The 27,344-nt window shown below is 31.4% G+C and overlaps 1 protein-coding gene across 3 annotated transcripts; it reads right to left on the minus strand.

Annotated features, from left to right (window-relative positions):
• Positions 1 to 11,297: 11,297 nt before the first annotated feature.
• LOC139497124 (semaphorin-5B-like) lies at positions 11,298 to 24,020 on the minus strand. Of its 3 annotated transcripts, XM_071285207.1 has the most exons (12): positions 23,928 to 24,020; positions 23,362 to 23,426; positions 22,507 to 22,599; positions 21,493 to 21,560; positions 20,520 to 20,643; positions 19,930 to 20,105; positions 19,107 to 19,277; positions 17,731 to 17,901; positions 17,199 to 17,372; positions 16,294 to 16,419; positions 15,077 to 15,098; positions 11,298 to 12,962 (listed from the first exon to the last, which is right to left on the minus strand). In XM_071285207.1, the coding sequence occupies exons 4-12, from the start codon at positions 21,554 to 21,556 to the stop codon at positions 12,818 to 12,820; spliced, it is 1,173 nt and encodes a 390-aa protein (XP_071141308.1). In that variant the 5' UTR covers positions 21,557 to 21,560; positions 22,507 to 22,599; positions 23,362 to 23,426; positions 23,928 to 24,020; the 3' UTR covers positions 11,298 to 12,817. The 3 variants fall into 3 exon arrangements, with proteins under 3 accessions (XP_071141308.1, XP_071141310.1, XP_071141309.1); XM_071285209.1 differs by lacking the exon at positions 23,362 to 23,426 and having other exon boundaries at positions 23,928 to 24,012; XM_071285208.1 differs by lacking the exon at positions 23,362 to 23,426 and having other exon boundaries at positions 23,748 to 23,943.
• Between the last annotated feature and the right edge of the window lie 3,324 nt (positions 24,021 to 27,344).

The raw sequence follows: 27,344 nt of genomic DNA on the forward strand, positions 1-27,344 counted from the left end.
ATTGATTGTACTTGCAAGTCTTTTGATTAAACAAAATAGATTGAATGCTCGTGTATAAGGTTGGGAAGAGTGGATAAGCTAGAAATTTTGCCCACCCGGTCCCCACTTCCACTGTTGACGGGTGGACAAAACAAAATCCACTTGAGCTGTTGTGTAGCATTTGGTCGATATTTGAAAGGCATTTTTTTGAATTAATATCTTAAAAGAAACAAAAATTAAGATGTACAATGTTAGTACAATCATTATAAAAATAAGTCATCGTTATGTCATTATAAGTCCAAAGAAGACCTGCATCTACACAAACACATTTACACTACCAATATAATTGCACCATATGCGCCTGTCATGCAAAAACAATTCTTTACCGATAACGAGATGAACGTCTCTAAGTTGGTATTAAGGGCGACAAATAATATCATTCAAAATAATCTAAAAGACAAAAGTATAAAACAATATTTATTAATAATTTCCCCTTCATAAATCGTTTGCAGAGGCTGTTGATTTTGAGTATCTTAAATCTGTCATTCAAATTTTGTTGATTACTTTTGGCTTTTTTTTTATTTTTTTATGGGAGAGTATGCACTTGTTGATGGGACAAATGCCTCACAGCACTTTCAAAATGGGGAAGGGAGGCGACAAAAGATGTGACACTGTTTGATTTATAACATACAAAAGGAAGTTTGTTTTTTTGTACGAATGTACATATATGCATGAGTTTTCTTGGGTTATAAATAAATAAAAAATGTATTACTTTCTAATACAAAAACGTGGTATAAGTCAGATACAAAAAAAATGATGGTAATAACCACCCATATAGTGTTTCTGCACTTGCAGTCAGATGAAGGTCCATGGCTTTTTACCTCAGGAATAAATGACCATAGCTGTACAGAAGTGCTGACTTCAGAGCTGGTATAACCCTCGGGAAATTAAAACTCCAGCAAGGGCATCGACCTAGTGGTGGTAAAAAAAAACTCATCATAGTTAACAGGACTACATTTTGTATTAACGCCAAAAGAGTGTTTCATATACAAAAGACTCATTAGTGACGCTCGAATTTAAAAAAAAAGTTGAAAAAGGCCAACTTAATTACAAGGTTGAAGAGCATTGACGACCAAAATTCCTACAACTTTTGTCAAATACAACTAAGGTAATGTATTCCCGAGGTAGAACATTCTTATTATTTCAAAAATTCAAAACAAAACAAACTGACAACGTCATGGCTAAAAATGAAAAAGACAAACAGAAAAACAATTGTAATCATGACACAACATAGAAAACTAAAGAATAAACAACACGAACCCCACCAAAAACTAGGGGTGATCTCAGGTGCAAATTGGGAAAACAAACAAAGGTGTGAATATACATTTCATTTATGAACACTTTATTGACGTATTGTATAAACGAAATAAGTATCTATAATTAAATAATGTGTTACCATTAAAACTCAGTGAACTAAATTAGAAACCTTATTTGTAAATATATTATGTTTGTTAATGGGAAACATGTTATTAGCTATTTATTTTGGAAATTGTGTAAACAGTTTAACGTATGCTTTGACATAGATTATATATAGATTTTATATAAAAAAAGTATGACGTGGAAAAAGGAGAATACCAAGTACCGATAATTAGCATATATTTTCGGGTATGGACCTTTCAATACAATTAACACAATAAAAGACAGCATTATTACACATTTTGTTTTAATTTTTATACTAACTTTCTTTAGTCAACATGGTCAAGATGAAAACAAATATCATCATATTCACCATAGTAAAAATAGTGTACGCCAAACCTGCACTTAGTCTACAAAAGTCTCACAGTGAAGTTCGAATAAAAAAACAAGGAAAATGACAAATATAAAAAATTCAGAGCATTGCATTCCCACACTTTTTGTTGTGAAATTCAATACCTTTTTTATATGTCTAACTGTACCAGCCGATATACAATTTGGTAGCTTGTGTCACGATCGTATTTTTTTACATAGTTTAATTGCACAACTTTATAATCAACGTATACATGTAGTTAAGCAAAAACAAACAAGGTCCGTTCAAGTTAAGTTCTGCCTTTTCCGGCTTCAATTTGCTTACTTAACGATTTGAATAAAAATCGATATGTCCGGTTTATAATGTAAACACATTGTTAAAAAGTATCCAAATTACGAACCTTACATTTTGACGCTTTGATTTCTATGAAGACTACATGTTATGTATGTCTTCAAATATGTGGGATGTAGAACTTATTATTCAAAGATGGTTAAAACATGCAATATATTCATGAAAAAGAGAGGAACATATGGTAAAACAATACCATTGCTTTGTATTATTGGCATTTTTGATTGCAAAATCACAATGCAGTTCTTTTTTTCCTTTCACTAGATGCACTAATGGTGTCTGATTTATAAATACATATGAAGGTGTAATACCACCAAATCATAGCATGTTTCATCTTGTTTTAAGAGTCAAAAGGATACTCCTTTAAACTTGATAGTTGTGAGAAATTAAACCCGCATTTCATAGTAGAAAAAAATATACGAGTTGGGTGTTTCTAAACAGTTATTGCATTTGCTGTGTCTTTCAAATATTTTGAAACTTCAAGTGGCATGGTAAATACATTAATGCCTGCTTATAACTATATAGTACAACTATATTATTAAGGTAATACATGCAATACATATAGGAATATACAACTTAACTTACATTTAGTTAAATAAATAAAAAAAAAAAACAATTATCTTGACCTATAGTTGTTAGCATCTACGCCATATTGTCTTTGAATCAGAGTTTCCTCACTAAATATCAAACACATCTTCTCAGTTTCATATGATATTAAAACATAAGAGAAGAATTAGTATTAATGAATCAAAATAACATGTGTTTTTCGTTATCAAAGGTTAATAGTTATTCTTGAAAGACGTAAATATTATTGTTTTGATCCATGACATTAAATGTTATTAATTTAAGCCCATTTTATTATTAAGAGTAAGTTTTAAACATAACATGCACTAGAACAACCATAACCTTTAATTGTCCTACTTCAAAACCAGTTTGTTTACCGAATAGATAAATGTTTGAATTATAAAAAAAAAACAGTGTTACACATTTTGTTACATCTTGTGATTAATGTTATTTGGCAATTGCCAATGGCAGTCAGCAGGGTTATAGAACATTAGTTGTTATACCTGTTAGTCAAATGCGTTTTGTTTAAATATACTTTTTCACTTTTTTTGGTCTTTTAGAAAATGTTGTGTGTGCTGTTTTTATACCCTTCTACAACGAAATTTGTTTTGCATGCACACGTATAAAAATTGCTGTTTTTATCCCACGCAATCATAGGTTTGAACGTAGTTTTCAATTTAGACTCGTTTATATAGATACTTTTTCACTTTTTTTGTGTTTTCATTCGAATGGAATCCACCAAGGAGTAAGAAACAATTTAGAATCCTTTATATCATCTATTAAAACTGAAGTAAAATCATCAGTCAGTGGCAAACGTTTACGGAATCTCTCTGAACAAGAAAGCCAAACCATTAATAATTTAAAAAGCCGTGGTGATATTGTTATTAAACAAGCAGACAAAAAGTGCATTTGTAGTGATCAACAAAACCGACTACATTGAAGAAGGGAATCGTCAGTTGGCAAATACAAAATTTTACAAACATTTAGAAAGTGATCCTACAAAAGAAATAAGTAAACAAATTAATGTGGTCCTTTCAGATATGAACAGCAAAAAACACATAGATGACGACACGTACGACTATCTACGCCCTGATGAAACCTGCACAGCCGGTCGATTTTACTTGCTCCCAAAACTTCATAAAAAAGGGTTTCCGGGAAGACCAATAGTATCTGCAAATGACCATCCAACCGAAAAAATATCTGAATTCGTGGATTACCATCTTAGACCACATGTTAGAACAATGCCATCTTACATTCAAGATGCAACAGATTATTTGAAGAAAATTGATTCATTAAATCCCTTACCAAACAACACAATTTTGGTATCGATGGATGTGTCTTCTTTATACACAAATATTCCCAAAAATGAAGGAATAGTCGCTTGTGAACAAGTATGGAACAATCGTAAGGATAAACATCTTCTGGTTCAGTTGCTGAGACTAGTGCTGGAAAACAACAATTTTGTATTCAACGACCAGCACTACTTGCAGGTTGACGGTACCAGTATGAGAACCAAAATGGCACCTTCTTTTGCCAACATTTTCATCGGGAGTCTAGAAGAACGCATCCTTTTGAATGTACCATACAAACCCTTGTCTCGGCTCCGTTATATTGATGACATCGACATCAAATGGAACGAAACTGCAGAACGTCTGTAAGAATTGTTCGATTTCTGTAACAACTTTCATCAATCAATAAAGTTCACATCTGAAGTTTCAAATGAGAAAATTGCGTTTCTCGACACCACCATAACTTTAGAAAACGGAGTCATGACAACCGACCTTCACACCAAAAAAACTGATAAACACCAATTTCTCTCTCCGAAGAGTTGCCACCCAAAACACTGCTCCTCGAGCATTCCGTACAGCCAAGCCAACAGGTTAAAACGGATTTGTTCATCGGAATCAAAATTCAACCATCGTTTGGGGCTATTCAGACAGCAACTTAAATCAAGAGGTTATAAGACCAATAAAATTTCAGAAGCTTTCGGTAAATTAAAAGAAAAAGACCTAACACACCTACATGAATACAAAGAAAAGACGGCCCAGACAAATTAAATCCCGTTTGTTGTTAGCTTTCATCCTGACCTGACAAATCTTTCATCAATTGTCAACAAACACTGGCGTCTTATTGAAAATGATCCATCCTTAAAAAAGGTTTTTCCATCATCTCCCGTTATGGCTTACCGCGGACCCAAAAACCTCAAAACCTCCAAAGTATCTAAACAGGAGATATCAACAATCGGAGGTTATACACCATGCGGAAGGGGCAATTGTAAGTGCTGCAGATCTAGAGTCGCCACTATCGAAACCCAATTCGTCAGCACAGTCACAATGAAAAAATACAACATATTCATAACATCAAATTGCAAAACGCAAAATTGCATTTATGTTCTAACGTGTGAAACTTGCAAAATACAATATGTTGGTGAAACAGAAACACCATTTAACATCCGACTAAATAACCATCGGTCATTTTATACAAAAGAAAGGAACTGCCCAATTACAAGACACATTTTAAGAGCAAGACATGATTTTGAAAACGTCACATTTCAAATCATTGAAAAAAATCAAAATTGGGATACACAAGGAAGACAAAAAAGAGAGAGATTTTAGATGCACCAGTTACGAACTCTTGAACCTGATGGACTCAATAAGAGAGACGAAAAAAGATTTAAAAACAAATCAAAACCATAGTTATCTTGAAATCATACAAATTAATTTATAGAAATTCATACAATTAATCGAACATCTATAAATGTGTTAGACTTTTATTCCAAGTTCATGTAGTTGTTGCTACAAACATATTTTATGCAACATCAATCAATATGTTACACTTTTCCTCAACTCTTGTATAGATTAAGCTACAAAAATATTTTTTGTCATGCATCCGATTTCACTTTGAGAGATGCACACGCCTGATGAGCTAATTTGTTTAGCGAAATATTGCGTATTTCTATTTAACATCTAATAAAACTTTTTAATGTATTAATTAGTGTGTTAAAGTTATATTCTTAGACTTTTATATAATTTTAATTCAGTAACTGTATCAGTTTATTTTCACAAACTGATCCACGCGTAAATAGATTGAATGTTGATTGTTGCTATTTTTAGACATTCACTTGTTCTCTGAACTATTGATTCAAAACTGTCATTTTTCAGCCCTTTTATTAGTACTATGTCTTTTCTTTTGCAAGATGTAGCTGCAATATTTGATATATGATATCGAACGAATTACAAGTGTTTGAACTGACATCGTTTAACCAATGCAAATATAACATTTTCTTTTCAGAGTTTTTTTTATTTCTGAACACTGTTTTTCTTTAAATATCTTTTTCTTCGCAACTGTATAAAAGAGCATAAAAATTGCTAAAATGCAAATTGCTAAAATGAAAAGGTTTCCAGAAAAAAATCGGAATGAAGCGGTCCAAAGACTCCATTTATAACCATTACTCTCCCTTATAAAAAAATGTGTATGTAATGGTGACTGGTAAACCATAAGTGATAAATACCTGGGGTCATTTGGTTTGAATTCCTTGTTCCAACAACAGAAAAAGAGAAACCATTATCAATAAAATTGATAAAGCCATATTACATTTTGCATTCGTTTGGTAGACATATGATCATGAAAAGGTCATATAGAAGTGACCCAGTGTCTACAAGAAGTAGTCATTGACTTTCAGATTTTAATCAAAATATACCTTTACTATGAAGCCTTACACTATGTATTTGGAATGTACGTATTTTGATATTATTATCTTTTTAGAACACACAATGTAGATGTTTTTTTAACCAGTACAATTCAAATCTGGAATTATGTTATTGTAATTATCTCCAAAATCTTCATTGTGACAAGTACTGTCATTTCATTTCCCTGTAAAATTTCGACATAATTATGAACAGTTTAATTTCACTTCCGGAGAACTTTAAATAGCCATGGTCTCAGATCAACTACATTCCCTAACACAATTCTATTGTCTATAGACAAAAAATATACACGCGATGTAACCATTCACTCTGATATTTAAAAATACGTGACAAACCATGACGATTAACAAGTTCGTAAAATGGAGTTGTACTTCTTATTTAATTAAAAAGGGCAGGCTTTGGAAACACCGACATGTTTCTCTTTTTTGATTTTTTTTAATATAGTTTCACCATACGTATTGAACGTATTGATAGGTAAGGTGCCAATTAATCATCTGCAAATGTCATGGATTTCACTTTTTAGGTTTAGAATAAAAATGATCGAAAGCATAATATTACATGAAGTGTGCGTTTGTACACATATTGTCACATGGAATTTCCATGAATATTTGAATGCGCTGTACAGTCTGTATGTACAAAGTGGTACAAGCAATTTTTCTATAACGAAAATGATGGATTAAACCTAGTTTTGAAGCTAGCTAGACCTCTCACTTGTAGAATTTTTATCTTTTCGATTTTTGGTCCATATTATTTATTTAAAGATGCGGACATTACTATTAAATGATGAATGAACACAATTCCTTAGTCATCTGTTTTAAAAAACTTATCAGGTTTACTGTTACGAAAACTATGTTGATATACTTTTATAACACCGGAACAACTTATCCAGAAATCATTAAAAAAAAATGGGAAAAACAACAACAAAAGTTCGTGCAGCAGACACACAAACCTGAGTTGTAACTCTTATAATTGAACTTAAAATAAAAGTGCTAAAATAGATTTGTTTCCAATTATTTATTTTCAAATAATCGACACTTAATGCAACAACTTAATGCTGTTTATTTTTTCGATAAGGCGGAATTATATTAATTTGTATACAAATGTTTCTCTTTTGATGAATGCATTAGGTCGACCATAGTTTTATCAAAGGAATATACAAACAAAGCTTCCGGGATATCGTTTCAAGTTTAATAAGCTATACATATTTATCAAAAGTATCAGTATTACAATTAAGTACGCCAGACGCGGGTTTCGTCTACGTAAGACTCATCAGTGACGCTCATATCAAAATAGTAATAAAGCCAAACAAGTACAAAGTTGAAGAGCATTGAATATAAATTATGTGGTCATTTTTATAAATTTCCTGTTAACAAAACTTTGAATTTTTCGAAAAACGAAGGATTTTCTTGTCCCAGGAATAGATTACTTTAGCCGTACTTGGCACAACTTTTTTGGAATTTCGGATCCTCAATGCTCTTCAACTTTGTACTTGCTTGGCTTTATATCTATTTTGATATGAGCGTCACTTATGAGTCTTATGTAGAAGAAACGCACGTAAGGCGTACTAAATTATAATCCTGGTACTTTTGATAACTATTTACACCACCAGGTCGAATATAAATTTGTATACAAACGTTTCTTTTTTGATGAATGCATCAGGTCGACCATAGTTTTATCAAACGAAGATACAAACAAAGCTTCCGGGATATCGTGTGTCAACTAAATAAGCTATACATAATTGATGATAAATTGTGAGATGTGGGACGATTCAACTTCATGTGAAAATAAAACTTTATAAAATTAAAAATCAATTGTTCAGAGAACAATTGAAGATATTTCCACATAAATGTTGAAGCTATTGGAAAGGAGCTGCCTCTGGTTTGCTCAAAGTTGTTATCTACATCAGCAGAAGAACTACGAGAAAAGCTGGGAATTCTTGATAAATTTTGTTGTCTCAATGTGAATAATAACAAAACAAAAGTTCTGATTTTCAACAAAGCAGGCAGACATGTAAAATAGATATTCAAGTTTCAGATTATAAATATGGAATGTGTTTCAAAATACAAATACCTAGGTTTATATTTAATCTTATCTAGTTCTTTCAGTTATGCTCAAAATGAACTATACAAAAAAATCTTTGAAGCTTATTTCAAATTAAGGAAAGATCTTTTGTCACTTAATTCTGATGTAAAAAAAAGGATTCATGTTTTTGACCACACTGTAAAACCTTGTTTATTATATATGGTAGAGAAATATGGGGGATGTTTAATTATCTTTCCTCTAAATGTAATAGGAAGACATATCTTTTGAAAAAAATATATTTAGGTTTACCAACTTGCGAAGGCGTCCGTAAAATGTATCAAAGCCTGATTTTCATTTTAAATTTGAAAATGGAAAGTTCGTTATTAGAACGCTGAAATCATTTTATTGTAGAATTGTATTTAGATGGATATTAACTGAGTTTTTCCATACACTGTGAATCATAACAGTGCAGGAATAGGTTCGCCATGATTAAAGGCGATTGTTGTCATTAGAAGTACATACAACCTATCGGTCCATTTTATTGACGTACTATACACAAGCATTGTCTAAAAGACAACATACAGCTCCAATCATTTAAACACCCCTCAAGTAAGTATTCATGTCATGCTAACCTTTCTCATTAGAGTAGCAGGCTTTATATGAGTTCTGGCAAATACATGTGTAATAAGATCTTTCAAACGACCATTAAGTGTTTAGGGCAATTTCTTTTTTCACTATAATTGCGAACAAAATGTTTATGCTTCGTGAAATGAATTGCCTTTAACATACACTAAGAAAATTCATTACGACTTACAATACTGAACTCCGATAAACCCGTCAAAAAACGTTTTATTCAAGGTCATATGCACTTTAACAAATACTGTGTTTCGATACCTTTAAATCATCTTCCCACTGTCTCGCGTACAGGTGAAATTTGACATTCAAGAAGTTATTGTGTAATATGACAAGGCGTAAGTCATCTAGGGCTGAACGTTGGCAAGCGATTTGCATGTCAAATGCTGGTTATAGTACTAGCAGTATAGGTAACGTAACAATTCCAATATAAATCATACTGTCATTGTCAGAATTTTACGAAGTCATGTTGAGACAGGAACTGTAAATAATAGCCAAAGATTCAGAAGACCCCGTGTAACTAGCTATCTGTCGTGATGGCAGACTCCTTATTAGTCGAGCTAACGCTAGGTATGCGTTTTCTGTCTGCAGGGTAACATAAATGGACAGATATTCAGAGATTTGGTGGTTAGAAACATAGTAGTCTGTCATTTTGATAATCACCCACTAGCGTCAAGACCCTTGTACATGGACGACAACGCGAGGCCACACAGGGCAAGAAATGTAACCGAGTACTAAGAGCCAAAAGCCATTGACACTATACTTTGGCCTTCCATTTCTATTGCTATTAACCCTATCGAACATGTCTGAGATGCCATTGACATAAATCGTGATTGCAGAGATTGACCATTGCAAGTTTTGGCGATTAAAGAGGGACAACCGTTGATAGATGGAATAAATTTCCTCAACGAAAGTGCAGGATGGTTTTACAGAGTATTTGACGCCCTGGTATGGAACTATTCCAGAAGAGAAATGGTTTCTCATGCTATTGAATCAAATATTGATCTAAAATTTGCCGAACATAAAGATTCTTTGTAGAGAATTTATATGATATTGGGTGATTATGTGTAGTAAAAAAATAAAATCACAGTGAAATTTAAATTCCATTTCTGATTTGTGTAATTTGAGATTTTTCTAGGAAAGCAGAATCTAAAGACACATAACCTGCATAAGTGACCAAACTTGAGTTTATGGTTTGTTTATGGTTTGTTTATGGTATATGTAAGCAAAATTGCTATTTGAATGTTATTTCATTTCCGTGGAATAATAACTGATTTTTTAAATAAGTGGTGCTTTACTTTTTGCGGAATGTTTATAATGTGTAAGTTAACTGTTAGGAGTTGAAAAACCAAAACGTTTGCGTCGTTTACATTGTACATTGTAGTTTTCTTGTTTATTGCCATAACGATATCGATTTATAAACGATGTATGATATGAATGTTTCATTTCTATCAATCGCCTTCCATTTTCTCAAACCGTTGATGTATTTCAAAACTTTCCAATTAGCGATTACCGATTGGGTATTTGTTGTTACATCTATAGGGTTAACTTGACAAGTATAGAATCAGACGTATTTCTTTAAAAAATTAAAACTTTATAGAACTGAAAACATATCTCCCTGTCATCATAAATCCGTTATAGTACTTATTGAAGACAAGTATAGGAATGACACAGTCACGTATTTAGACCGTTATGGAATAACCGTTTCACAAATGATATCGGATATGTTCCTTACGTCGTAACTACAATCCCCTTCCCTTTCATGAATATGACCTACCGAATTAGACAATTTACCGGATTTGTAATCACATAAGCAACACGACGGGTGCCACATGTGGAACAGGATCTGCTTACCCTTCCGGAGCACCTGAGATCACCCCTAGTTTTTGGTGGGGTTCGTGTTGTTTATTCTTTAGTTTTCTATGTTGTGTCGTGTGTACTATTGTTTTTCTGTTTGTCTTTTTCATTTTTAGCCATGGCGTTGTCAGTTTGTTTTGGATTTATGAGTTTGACTGTCCCTTTGGTATCTTTCGTCCCTCTTTTTGTTCTTAAATCTAAAATCTTAGAATTAATATTTTCTGTGTTATACATTTTTTTCTGCATTTTTTTTGCAATGGAAGTATGACCTTAAAAGAGGCAACGAAAATTATTCAGTTTGTGTTTGTGAAAGAACATGAAAAAAGATTTACAAAATTAATTTAAGTCCCATTATTTGTATTTCTATAGTGGTACAACTACACTATTTGAAGATGATTCAATTTTTGTAAACTTTATTCAATTCAATTCAAATTTCAATTACCATACCACTTCAATGTACATATTTATAGTATGTTACAACACATAACAAAATAAACAATAAACAATAACAACAAGAACATTATTACACATAATAAAAGTCCCCTTTCTTCAGTTATATCGACTGTTTTAAGATCGATTCACACGTATTTACCTGAATGTGTGATCTTGGGTTGATGTTTTTTTAAAGAAGAATACAATGTGTAGATTCAAGATAACATTTGAAAAAAAATAAAGTATATTCGAGATGATTTTCTAAAGATGCCTGAATTGTCCTAAATTTTAAGTAAAATGATCACGTTCATAAACAATCTTCAACTTTCTACTTGGCGTCCTAACTATTTTGATCAGAGCGTCATTGATGACTCTTATGTTCACAACACGCGCGTCTAGCGTATCCAATTCAGTCAATATTTTAATAAAGAGTCATCACATACAATCACATATATTTTCACAATAGAATATTCATACAGGTACATAAAACATACATATACATTACAACACATTTTAAATTTAAATTATAAACATAGTACCTTCGATAAATATTAACACCACTGGGTCGATGTCACTGCTAGTGGACGTTTAGCCCTCGAGGGTATTACCAGCCCAGTAGTCAGGACCTCGGTGTTGACATGCATAACATTATATGGTCATTTGTTATAAATTGAATTATTCGAAATACTAAGGATTTTCTTATCCCGGGAAAAGATAACCTTAGCTGCATTTGGTAAAATACTAAGATATTACTAGACATATTTAGTTCAATGCGGAAAACACTAATGAAAAATCATTGTTAACTTGTCAAGCCGTTTGAAAATCTGGTATCTTATAGAATATCATAGTTGCACTTACTTGACCTAGCTTAACATATATTATTCTAATACTGTTTCGATTTAATAAAACACAAAACTACAAATTAAATATTTTACATTTTCAGAGCTCTGTTTATACCTGTGATATACCTGTTATTATTAATAACAAATTATATTTTTCAATCATACAAAATGTACCAATAATAAGCGAAAGCAATATGACAAATGATTTGCATAACTTAAGTAAATAGTTAGACCTAACACAAACATGAAATTACACAAATGCAATGTACCTAAGTATCTTGTTTGGTACTATTTGACATAATTTCCTCAATTCATTATATTCTGAGAATGTGAATTTAGTTATTATATTTGCAACAATTACTTTTTTTTTTATCATAGTATAAAAACACATCAGAAACCTTTGTTTATACTAATACATTTCTACAGGGACAATACAGAAAGGCAAAACCTTTAAATACAATAAAATAAATGTTCTCTGACCAATATCGACAGATTTTAACTTGATTAAACTGCGAATTGAAAATGAATTTTCACAATCACGTACGCTGCACGTACTGTTATACAGCGAACATTTAGTCATACCTTTTAATAATAAACAAATAGTATTTGTTTACGAATTTTCATATCTATGAAGTCTGATAATTGTTTTATTCACAAATGTCATAAATATCATCCGGATCTGAATCTCCCTCATCTTTTGTTGCATCCTTTAAATCCTTGTTTTTCTTATAAGCGGCATTACTAAATGCTTGTGATTGTTGATCTGATTCTTTATAAATGTAAACCTCGTCCCTTAAAAGGAAATCATGATCAAAGATTAAAACAGCCTTTCTAAGAAGTCTAGTACATGTAGTATTTATACATGTGAAATGAAAGAAAAGAACATTACATTTTGTTATAAATATAAATTATAACAAATGGAACAAATCTAATTTAAACAAATTTGCGTGTAACAGGAGTAGGCAATTCACAATCTAACAGATTTTCAAAGATAGAAGATTAAACATTATCATTTATTATTGAAACCTGTACAGCAGTAGATGATGCATAAGACGTTATGTTTTTCATAAGATCTAAGAAAAAAGGAAAAAATCCAGTCAATTTTTAGCATATTAAATACATCAAATGGTTGAATAATTTAAATACTGAAAACATGTATTCATGCACATTTTCTGAAAATTGTTGTTTGAAACACAAGTTATTATTAGTTAACAATATTTTTAGTCTAATTCGGTCAACTAATCCATTGGGGTAACTGCAGTACATTTAAGACAATTTTCTCGTGGTCGGTTCTGTACTGATTACTCGCTATTCAGACAAGTCATTATGATATTGATGTGAACAGATTAATAACAACTACTAGAATGGACATTGACTAGTTTTGTAGTTGTCGTTTGTTGCTTGTTTACATAATTATTTGGTTTTCGTTCATATATGTGTACTTTAATCAGGTCGTTGGTTTTTTCGATTGAATCCTTTGCATCAGTCATTTCGGGGTCTCTTATAGCTGACAATGTGATAAGGTATAATACCACTAATCCATAGCCCCATTTCTTTCTATGTTAAATTCTGCAATTTCTAGCATTTATGGCTTCTTTGTCTTTAGTTCAAATAAAGTGGCAGTTATATCATGTGTAAACTGTACCTTATCCTGACTTGTGATGAAAACATCAATATACCTTTACTTGCATATTAGAGCATACTGGTTCCCTGAAGTTTGATAGTACAAAAACAGGAACTTCTAATCTGAACAACAAGTCAAATGTGCCCTTCTATCAAAATTGTATTTACTTCTTTATAGTTAAAATAAATCTTTCAACAAGTGTTCTACAGTGATCCCAAGTCCCTAAGCTTTCATTTGATACCACAACTAACCAAATATACCCGCAATTGACAATGATACAGCTATGCGAAGGAACTATTTTGTTAAGAATATGTCTTACTTTCTTGTGTGTTCTTTCCGACCGGGCCTGAATTCGTGGTTCTATACCATAAGGACTTTGGTCATTGTTGAATCTGTTTGGTGACTAATAGTTAATATTGTGAGTGTTATTTGGTCTCTTATGAAGAGATGTCTTATTGGTAATCATACCACATCTTTCTGTTCATATAAAGAACAGATTTAAATGGACTATACGCGAATATATAACTTTCGACTTCATCAGTCACCGGGAAAAGCTCGTCATTTATACGCGCCTTTATGACGTCATTTACCATATAGAGGGGATTGCCTGTATCCCTTCACTATTCACGTTCGTCAAGCGTCTTATTGATCGTCATTGTGCAGGATAAACTAGAAATAATGGATGTTCTGTAGGTACTTAATGACAATTCCCTAATGACAGCGGTTTTGATTGTCAATATTGAGAATTCAATTTGCCGAATAATTCGTACAATATAGAATTATAGTTTTCCAACCACTTGCTTAACATTGGAATGGAAGTGACGATGCCCCTAAACGCACAAATGACGTTCACTAAAACCAGAGTTTTTGACGGAAAAACATCGAACTCGAAAGTTAAACTCTTTTGTTAAACATTCATGAAATTTAGCAATCGAAAAGTCTTAAAAGTGATTGATTTTTTTCAAAGAGGCGAAAGATACCAAAAGGGACATTTAAATCAGAAATTGACAATTAACCGAGAGAAACATCAGCGAACAGATAGACCAAAAGACAAACAACAGTACACAAAATTTAGTTCTAAAACTTTGAATATGCAAATCAATTTCATAATGATTTCAAAGACCCTAACCTTATCAGAAGCTATTTATCCTAAGCAAACAAACTGATATTAGACATTTTAGTATATCATTTAGAAATGCCATTGTCATTCCAACGTATTAAAATTTTTAACTAAGCTTATGGCTAAAAAATATTAGTTCTATGTAATATAAACATAACTTACCCATTGTTTTTGATTGGTTTACCTGCAACACGTAGACATCACATGTTTAAACAAATGCTAACATATACTAATAAGAACACACGTTTAATTGCAACAAATCAATTGATTTTAAAAGCTGACTGATATGTTTACTAAAATTAAAACACCGGGATAAATCAATATAAATATTTTACCGCTAGTATTCGGCATGCAGAAGTGTGTGTAATTAATATGCTTAAACTTTCTTGATCTTATCTGATAGAGGATTTTCTTCAGCACAGAACGAACCATCCTTTTGTAAAATAAATCAACCTGCAGCTTACAAGTAAGCAATGTAGACTGTTGTATGCTAAAAAAAGCTTGCTGCCACAAACAGTAATAAAATCAAAGATATTTGAATTATAATCAATAACTAAATGTAACACTTCGTCTAGACATACATCTGGTTTTCCAAGTCAAAAACAAAAAGATCATTATTTGTTCCTTCATCGAGCTCAACATATTTTATTTCGGTTTTTTTCTGTTATACTTTCACAATTATTCTGACAATGCTGACATCGTTTGAGTCTCACCTTATAAGTATAGCGACATCTTCAAATACGTCTGAACTTATAAGTATATGGACATCTTCAAATAAGTCTAAACTTAGAAGTATAGGGACATCTTCAAATAAATGTAAACTTAGAAGTATAGGGACATCTACAAATAAGTCTGAACTTATAAGTATAGGGACATCTACAAATTAGTCTAAACTTGGAAGTATAGGGACATCTACAAATAAGTCTGAACTTATAAGTATAGGGACATCTACAAATAAGTCTTATTAAAACTAGCCTAACAACGTTGGTATTATAATCGCATGTGTGACTGACGATATTCAATACGAAATTCCTGACCTTTTGTTTAAATAAAATTTACCTTATTTTAAACAAAATAACATAACTTGTCGCTTAATTCCTATTATGACGTCAGCTGGGGGCATATTTCTTTCGCATGCTTAAATTATTCGCTAATTTATCAAAAACTTCATAATAAAAGAAAATAACAACTATAATGTATAATTAATAATATAAACATTTTACTTATAATTGGGATTCTAAAATATATCATGATGTGTGATGTTTTGAAAACAGTTTTTTCCTAAAAGATGTCCATATTCATTAATTATCAGACTGTATACAAACCATGCAGTATAGGGGCTTAAAATTACTGAATTGAGTAATACACTACAAATGTACCTTCTTTTGGTGTTTCCTTTCGAGCACACATATGTGTGTAGATCAACACGAACGCTACCGATACCAGTATGCTTCCGACAGATACCCCAGAAACAATGGCAGCTAACTCCAAGCGTGTCTCTATACCTAATGAGAAATAACAATAACTCAATCATTGTACATTATTTTAATTTTCATAAATAGAAAGTTATGAATTATTCTAACATGACGTCTAGTCCTGCTACCTCTTTTAAACAACAGCGTTAAGACACATGAACAGTGTATATCGTATATTTTAAGAATCGAAATAATTCATGCCAGCCATATATGGGAAAATTCCATTTGGCTAAAGACCAACTAAAAATGTTAACAAATATATGGCTGCCGTGAATTATTTCAATGACAGTCATTGGAATATGTTATTAAAATGGTTTAACATTATGTTGGATGCTGTGTTTTTAAATAACATGATTTTGTTTTAAAATTGATAATTTGAAAATATAAACAAGAGAACTGATCACTATAAAGCAATAAAAAGGATGGTCTTTAAAATTGTGTTTGAGTTAAAACAAACATTTAAATTAAAAAAAAGGTTTTATAAAAAAATATATCACAATACAATGAAAGAAGAAGCGTTGCCAAGCTTAATTTTCATTATACTGTATGGATAAAACCCGAAGATTCCGAATATCTGGCTCAAACAAATGAAAACAAGACAAGCTAATATCCTGAAAGGCATGTCTTGTACTAACAGCTTGAAATACAACAACAGCTACAAACACGACCAAACAGTAAAACATAATTTAAAAGTATGATTCTTACAAGCAATAGGAAAAAATCCAAAATAGATATCTGTCCAAATACAGAATCTTAGAAAGATACATTATATGATTGATAGAAGATTACATTGCTAAATTCATATTTACCTAAACAAGATAATGTGTTACAAAGTTTGACGTCTGTATCAGTTCCGTTGCAATATAATCCACCATTAAACGGAGGCTGACTGGTGCAATTACGTGATCTTTCTTTTAAACCGCCATTGCAAGGCTTGCTACAATCTGTCCAAGTCATCCATGGTGACCATTCGCCAACAACAACTGCCAATCAATTTACAAATATATTTAGTAAGCAAAATGCAAACATATGGTTAGTTTAAATAACATTTTAGCTTATATAAATTAGCAAGAGTGGTATGAATGCCAATGAAACAACTATCATTCATATTTCAAACAAAGAGGATAAAACCTATTGTAGGCCATACCAATGGGGAAAATCAATGCCATTAATAAAGCTGCGATTGGATCCGACATCAAACATATGAAAATTGTAAAATAAAAAAATACAAAATTTGACGACCTAACTTATTATAAAAAATAAAACAATTTGTATTTCACAATGAATATATCATGTACAGCATGTTGCAATTGCTTGTTTTGTATCACCTTGTTGTTTTACCTGGACAAGAAACAGTATAGCATTTTGTTGTTTGCGATGGAGACCCATAACAATATACACCTTCAGATTGAGGTGTAGGATTGTTGCATTGGCGTGTTCTGCTCCGAAATCCAACCCCACAGCTACTGCTACATGATGTCCATTGTTGCCATGTGGACCATCTACCATTAACTTAAACAAATCATAGAAACATATACATGATATATTAGATAAAGAAAAAAAACGAAAAAACCTAGAGGTTTTTCCATACCAAACATGTAATCATGAAATGTATTTACTTTACGATCACCAAATCATGTTGTTTGATCTTGTATAACTTACAACCAATATATTAACAGTTCATAAGACTGTTGTTTGTATTAAAAATAACAAGAAGTAAATGAGCTAATGCTTGTGGTATAAGATGTATGGAACTATTTAATTCCTACATACTAATAGTCAGGATTATATACGTCCATCAGACAACGTTCATCAATACACAAGGTAAGTATAATACTGTGAGGTTACTTTTATTCGTGGGATACCGAATTTCGTGGTTTAAGAGGATTCATGTAGCCTGCAATCTTGATGTCTAACGAAATATAACAATTGTTGTTCAATTCCAAATTTGTAAATATCTACTTGCCCATGTAGGTTTGAATACATGAATACGGTTATATAAACCCACGCCGTATGAACTAAATATACATTTTGTTTGAACAACGTCACACCGGATTTTACGCATTTAATCTTTTACTAATCTAAATTGTCAACCTTTTACTTCTCATGATAAATAAAAGTTGTCCGATGAAAATCAGATTTCCGGTGATGTATGCGATAATCAAGTGTTTTTTATAAATCTCATAGGATTTCATTTCGGTCTTGATTTTTTATTTTATAATAATTAATTGTACAATTCAAAGTACGTCTGAAGCATTTTCTTATATGTTTTCGTTAAGTGAGACCGTTGTTCATGTTGATTTAAAGTGTGCAACAACTTAAATGTTTCCTCTGCATTTTCCTCAATCGAGATATTTTTCTAAGTATAAATGAAACAGCTTATTTCCTAAAGCATTTATTTTAATTAAGCATGTTATGAATTAAGTCATTAATGAAACACGATGAAGACAGTGAAAATGAACACCTTAGTGTTTCAATGTTCTGCACATCATTATAAGACAACAACTGATCAAAACCACGAAAATTCGTGTAGTGTTCCAATTCGTCACTCAATTTATTTTCTACCAGCAATAACATGAATAACAAATCCACATTTTTTTTAAATATCCAATGTAAAATTCACAAATTTTGCAATAATAAGTATTATCTATACATATTGAATAAAAGTAAGTTGATAACAGTAAAATACGACTTGTGCTGAACTCGGTCTTATGTACCTGGACAAGGGGTGTTATTGCATGTTCTTGTCTCCAGTGTGTTTCCTTGACAGCATGCCCCTCTATATTTAGGCAATGGATTATTGCATTCGTGTGATCTAGTCTGAACACCTCCATTACAGCTTCTGGTACATGTCGACCATTGTGCCCATCTTGACCATCCACCATTTACTTAAAAACAAATCAAAGAAACGATGATTGAAAAATATAATTTGACATTTCTAAAAAGTAATAAGGTGTCTATATCGGATATATTAGTACCGATCACTATTACTCATTCGGAAATTCAAATTGTGGAAGATCATAACAACACAATTATCTAAAACTATAGCCCCTTGTCAAGATTTGTTTGGAAAATATTTGTATAGTATAAGGGTTCAATAATTCAATTTACAGGATTTCGCACTTTGAACTGGTAATTTAAACAAGTGAAGTATTATATAGATACGAACTTACAAGTAAAATTTCACTTAAGCTTTGTCATTTTTTTCAATATTAAGGGTGACACAAGATTTATGTATTGAATAGAAATATCCAACGTATTTTTTATGTTAGAACTATTGAAATAGACATTATGTATTTAATAACCAATACTCACGATAAACACAAGAACCACACGTTTGCTTTACTAGTTTTATCAAAATAGGAAATTGTTCATCTCTTTTAGGAAATCATTTGTTTCATTAATTTTCGAAAACAATGGCAAAAAATAGGATTGATATTGCAATGAATTGTGGATGTCAACCTAAATGGCATATATTTTGCAAATTCTAGAGTCGAGTTCCACATTTATGCATGTCAATGTGACGGAGAATTCTCAGACCTGGATAAAGGTTGTTGCAAAAAACTCCTACATCTTCACTGTGAGTACAGTCATGATCTTTCCAGACTTTACTTGGACAACCGTACAGTGTACCCTCACTTCCTGTGCACTCCAAATCGTCCAGCATTATGGTTCCAGATCCATCTTCCACCAAGTTTCCTAATGAAACTCCACTACTAATGAAGAAAAAAAGACAAAACAATACATATACATATACATTCTCCGTTACATCGACATAACTTTTACATTTACAATTTGAATCGAAAAAAAAGTATTACAATCGATCAGAATTAAATTCTGCTATAAGCATAATTATATCAGAAATTTACCTAGCGTGTTCATCCGAGCCAATACAACCTTCCTAAAGAATGATGTTATGCCATGAAGCAAAGTTTTAATAATTTTTTACTGTCTCGAATTTTTATTTAGAGGACAGACCTATTTCTCTGAAAGTGTTAAATCAATACAGGTAAATAAACATCTTTAAATAGTCTTTTTGAATGGGTTCAACAGCATGAACGATGTATATTATACATACAACAATATGTTAGTTCAGTTCGGTCCATGTCTAGTGAGACATTTGTATATACCTGAATCCAAGTTGTTTGCATGCTACTGTTGCGGCGTTGTCATCAAATTTATCATCACAGACTGTACCCCATTCATAATTGTAGTAAATTTCAAGCCTGTAAGAATCTGTCAATCTGACATCACCTAAAAGTATGAATTATATAAATGTTGTAAAGTTTTGTCTTTCGTTCGCAAGTTACCTATTATCGATGTGATTCAATGCTTAATGTATGTCAAGAAACGTTGTTATTTGTTATTGTTAATGTGATATGACCTGCTTTTCAAAAGTATGTGTCTCACTGGTTGGATTACATAACGATAATTTGAAAATTAACGGGCACGGAGAAAATTCCGTACTGTTTTCAAAGATCAAATAAGTTTATTTCATTATATTTGTCCATCTACTGCAAATTTATCTTAACACGCATTTTGAAATCGCACATTATTTCCGAGTTTGAAGAAACGTTTCATTTGTATATTTTTACAGTTATATTATCACATGACGACATCTCTTATACATGTTAAACAATGTATCCCTAACACAACAATGCACTTATCACTAGTGATAAGCTAAAACTTGTTATTGAAATATATGAACCCTTATTCAAGTACCACCTAGTTTTAAATTATACGTTTATATGCATCAACGGTCTGACAAATTACAATTAGTTAAAGCACTTTGATTCCTACAAGGGACCTGAAATTGACAGAAACATGCTTGATTTATCTTATTGACATACATAAAGGTATTATTTCTTAAAAATAAAATCTCAAAAATAATGTGTTACTTTTGTCGTTGCAACGTTTGTTTAAATGTAAAAAAATAAAATCATATCAGGTATTATGATTAATAGGATTCAGGCTACGATTAAACAGCAAGTTTCTGTATTTACATAGTACATGTAGTCCCAACCAATGTCTATTCATATTACAAGACATTCGAATGATAGTTCATACGTATACAACTGATACGAGATAAATTATAAAACTCACCATTGCTTAGTGCTTCAATAACAAGTACATCGAAAAAGACAGCAACGACAATCAGTAATATCATTTTTCTGAAATTCATTACAGTATTATAGTTATACGTGAAGCTGTATTAGTAAAACACTGCGGGATACATAAGTACAGAGTCATATATAACGAATATCACCAAAACCAGACTAACCAATAAAATACCATTCATAAAGACAAATAAAAGAATGATATTTAAAAGTTACAATAAAAAAACGTCAGTGCCATATATATATATATCATTATTAGTCATAATTGTTTGGTTTTGTATACATCGTTGACGTTTGAATACTGGACTTGAAACGTCCCGTGTGAATAAATTTCAAAAAGTCCGCCTTATAAAAAAAAAACAAGATATGTTTGATTTGTTATAGCAAATTTGTTTTTGTATCTGTCTTGAAAGTAACAAAGTTAGTCAAATATGTATTCATCTGAATCATTATCGTACATTATATCAAATACAAGTCTTTTTCTTTTTTTTCTGTTAGAGAATACATTGTATACTTTTACCTTTCTTGTGAATTATTTTTTTTTTAAATTTAAACACACTATTCATGTTTGCATTAAAAAAACATTAGAGGTAAACACACTGCTTTGAACATAACGTTAGATGAATGTCAAAAATGTACCCATCGCAGAAACGATTCTGAATACAATTAATACAATTTTGTATCGTGTGAATCAACACAATTATTTAATATTCAATCCAAACCAAAGTAAGAAAGAAGTGCTCCCTTTATTTGTTGACGATAACTTAATCTGTTGTTTTGCTTCTCTTTTACAGATTAATAAAGTATTCATGTGTTTGCGTAATTTCCTTGATCCTTTTCGATTATTCTTGTCTATTGTATTTTCGATTATTCTTGTCTATTGTATTTGATACAAGTTGCATTGCACTAGACACTTAAAATTTCGTTTTGATTAATTAATTCGTATGTTTGCAGATATTGTTATTGTGTAACGTAACGTACAAAATTAAAGTATACTTACTTTCGCGATGGCAGCAATATTTTAATAACATCTTCCGTGTAGATGATTTTGATTTAACTGTATTCCATGAAAAGGAAATGAATAATTGTTATCCTAAAATAGACAAAATAAACTTCATGATTAAGAAAAACTTTTGATATTTAAAATTTGATAACTTCAAGTATTAATTTAGAATGGGAAATTCCAATTCACTATATGTTATCAAGATTTATAAGAAAGTAATTATTGTTGCAATAAAATTAATGAGAGCAACACAACACCAATAGGATCCTCACGTTTGTGAATTGGTTAAGAAAAGACAGAGTGCATCTTGTCTTATAATCTTTGATATCATTAATATGAAATATCACAAAATTGAAATATCACAAAACAATGAAAGGATATATGTATCCGTTTTCTGCAATGCAGGATGTTTTCATCTCTCCTTTTTTCTAATTTAGGAATAATAAATTATAAAACAGAATAAATCATTTTGTTAATGTACAGTTGAGTAAAAGAAAAAGAATTAGTCTGTTGTTTTTCTCATATATTCAAACTGCTTAAGAGTTGCTATTCTGTCAAAATATATGTTTGCGTTTGAATCATTCCATCTTATAAAGTTTGCATAAGCCGTTGTTCTACTGATTACCGACTTTATTGTAACCTTATTTTGGCATTTTACTAATGCCAATATACTGCTTAAACCTGTGTTAGAGCTTGCTATATCCTACACAAAGTATATTTGTTAATAAGAATTCAGGGGTTAAAGAGCTTAATTTATTCTACGAATAATTGTATTGTTTATTTTTGTGTTTATTAATATTTTACCCAAAACATAAAGTTTTAAATATTTTCTATATTAAATTACTTATTTACCAAATATGTTTAGAGTACGTGTTATCAACTGCAAAGTCTTGAGGTGCCTGAATCAGAGGCAAATCCTTCAAAATATTAAAAATTAAAAAAAAATTACATGCAATTTCGGAATCTTTTTCATTTCTATTAATAATAAAAATAAAAAAAATAATTGACTAGTCTACACTTCATACACGTTTTCCAAATTTCATAAATTGTTACATCTGAGAGGTGTTATGTTTCTCTGCATCTTAAAGAGGAAAAACATCATCAACATAAGTTGTGACGTATCATATTATTTACTATTATAAGAGCCTACACTTGAGTGTTTTGTGTCGCGAAATGTTTTTGTTAATTTTACTATTGTGATACATGTTAAAGTATGAAAGCAAAACTGTCGTACTTACCCTTCCGGAGCACCTGTGATCACCCCCAATTTTGTTGGGTTTCGTGTAGCTTGGTTTTTAGTCTTCAATGTTGTGTCGTGTGTACTGTTATTTGTCTGTTTGTCATTTTTTGGCCATTGCGTTGTCCGTTTGTTTTCTATGTATAACTTTTAATGTCTCTGTTGTCCTTCCTTTACTTACTATTTTTATTAAGCAGCCGTCGTCGTTCACTTCCTTATAAAATATGTCAATTAATATATAAAAAAATAAAGAAAAATATGTATATGATAGTCCTTTAATTTCTTATTCCAAATATACACTTTTAAGGGTACTTCAACATCTATCAAGTGTCAATTAAATAAGGAAATGTATAGTTGGTAATTACTTGAGTATTTGGGAGAAATTTTACACTATTTTAATCTTTCTCTAAATCATAACTGTTGATTATTGGCGGAATGAGATTAATTCTTTGCAGTAATTTCAGCATACTTACATCATGTCTAAATCTAGAAACGGTCGAAATAACCAAACTACCTCAGGATATCTAAATTTAATATACAAAAGATGTGGTATCATTGCAAAAACGACAACTCCTCACAAGAGACCGCATGATACTAAAATTAACAAGCGTACGGTCTTCAACAGGAAGTTAAACCCATAATACATAGTCATCTATACAAGACCCAGAAAAAACAAATGTTAAGCTTTTCAAACGTAAGAATAATGGTCTAATGAATGTACAAAAAAATAAAGACATTTAATTATTTTTATCCTGCAATTAGGTGCTCTACTATACAGATACAGCCCTACATATATCGCTTTGTAGTATCGCTGAGTATTGTATGAACCAGCGTGACCTCAGAATGTGTATTGCAGTCGCATTCCAATGACGTATTAATTGCGAGTTAAACGTTCTGTTCGTTTTCAAACATTTCTTTAGAGCAATAGGATTCACACCAATTTTCTGATAACATACACATATGAACAGCAGTCTTTTCTACGATGACAAATATCGATTTTAAAACTTAAATGTGTATGATTGTGTAACAAAAACAACCACGTCAATTTCAGCATGCATGTTTAGTGAACGTCGACTCTGAAGCGTAGTACAACTCGTACACTCCTGTTTTAAATTGGACAATGTTTTGTTATTTGTTTTTACTGTTGAAATTAGTTGTTATGTTAAAATAGATAATTATTCACCATGAGCAATGTATTATTGTTGACCATTCGAGATTCTTTTTGTTTGCGAACCCGTCTTCAGCTGAATGTGTGATTTCTGTGTCGTATTACTACACGGGCCTCAAGGGATTTCAAATCCAAAATAAATGCAAAACATGTGTGTTTGTGTCTTTCAAAACACAAATAATATACAGAATTAATAGCAGGATAAAGACAATAACTGTTTAGTGTCTTTCAATATCAGCTGTATGTGTACTCGGCTCGAAACAGGTGTAGTAGCTCGCTAAAAGCTCGCATACACCTTGTTTCCTAGCCTCGTACAAATGCAGCTGATATTTAAAGACACTAAACAGTTATTGTCTATATAACACATCAACAAACGACAACCACTGAATTACTGTCTCCTGACTTTGGACAGTAGTAAACATTTCGGTGTTGACATGAATATCAATAATGTGGTCATTTTTATAAATTCCTGTATACAAAACCTTGAAATTTTCCAAAAACCAAGGATTTTCTTATCCCAGGCATAGATTACCTTAGCTGTATTTGGCACAACTTTTAGAAATTTTGAATCCTCAATGCTCTTCAAGTTTGTACTTGTTTGGCTTTATAAATATTTTGATATGTGCGTCACTGATGAGTCTTATGTAGACGAAACGCGCGTCTGGCATACTAAATTATAATCCTGGTACCTTTGATAACTATAATCAAACATACAGAATGTAGAGGGATTAAATAAATTAGCAGAATTATAACCCTCCACCTAACCTTGGACAGTGGTGTAACAGTACCACATAATAATTACGAACAATAAAAATCAGTAGAAGATGCTTAGCTCATCAAATAGATAAAAATAGCATTACATCTAGAAAAAAACATAGAGTGGTACTTGTACATCCAACCAATAAAATATAGATAACTTTAAGAGCTGAGTTACAAACACTAGTTCAAAGTCAATGCCAACTCATCTAAGACTACTTTATTAATCAGTAAATATCCAACATTTTTAAAATCTTAAACGTCATGAGAGACAATAGGCGTATGATTACGCAAAAAGCAGCATCACCATCTAAAACATGAAAAATAGCAATAGTTAACGACACATCGTCTTTTTGTGGTAAAATGTTGTGGCGTTTCCCGTGCTTAACCAAAACATCAAAATATAGGAAAGGACAGTTAAAAACTGTTAAAATTTTTATTTAGATTTAGTTCCTTTGGGTAAATTTCACAATTATATTTGCAAAATTCCAGTACATTTGTATGGATGGAGGTAAGCTGTATTGCTTCTAGGCTCAATACGACTGTACGAGAACCTAATACATGTTAAATACACGTCTTGGCATTTTTAATTTTTTTGGATTCGAGCGTCACTGATGAGTCTATTGCAAACGAAACGCGCATCTGGCGTATATACTAAATTTAGTCCTGGTATCTATGATGAGTTTATTTACAACCACTGGGTCGATGCCACTTCTGGTGGAGATTTCTTTCCCCGAGGGTATCACAAGCTCAGTGGTCAGCACTTTTTGTGCTGACATGAATTGTAATTGATATGGTTATATTTATAAATTTACTGTTTGCATTTTTTTGATTTTTTTTGAAGTACTAAGGTTTTTCTACCTCAGGCATAGATTACCTCAGCTGTATTTGGCAAAACTTTTAGGAATTTTGGTCCTCAATGCTCTTCAACTTCGTAATTTATTTGGTCTTTTTAACTTTTTTGGATTCGAGCGTCACTGATGAGTCTTTTGTAGACGAAACGCGCGTCAGGTGTATATACTAAATTTAGTCCTGGTATCTATGATGAGTTTATATATAAATATGTTGGTATTGTTTTGTTTTTCAATAAGTTGATGCAAATATATGTAACGTTCCACTGTGTGATTTATCTTACTTTTGATAATTGTAAAATAAGTTAAAATTATATTTATAGATACATTCCAAATATCAATTAATATTTTATTGTCTACTTCCTTGTGAACTGGATTTGGAGTGAAATTTATTGTATTTGTAAGAAGATAGAGATCACTTTCTGTTGTGTTAAGTGAAATAACCAAGCCACTTAAACAATCTTTAAGTATCATCATTTGTATATCTATATATGTTCAATTACTGTAAATCAACAAAGAAATACAAGGTTTGTTTTGTAAATGCGAATAGTGCGACTTGGCAAAGATCGATCTAATACATATTTGTGTGCAGGTTTTCCCTAAATCGCGATTATTAATTTTACATTTTTGCAGGCCATTTATTTTTATAAATGTAGCTAGATTGTTTTTGTTTATTTCTCCTTTCGTATCAAATTACATTTAATTTATTCATTGTATTCACGTTTTAATTATATAAACCAGTGTCAAATAATTCAGAAAAGAGATACACGAGTACCTACTTCAAAGAAAACAAGATGTAAGTAATATTATTAAAGATTTCAAC

Source organism: Mytilus edulis, chromosome 12 (assembly GCF_963676685.1).
Source record: "Mytilus edulis chromosome 12, xbMytEdul2.2, whole genome shotgun sequence".
In the NCBI taxonomy this organism is placed as follows: domain Eukaryota; kingdom Metazoa; phylum Mollusca; class Bivalvia; order Mytilida; family Mytilidae; genus Mytilus; species Mytilus edulis.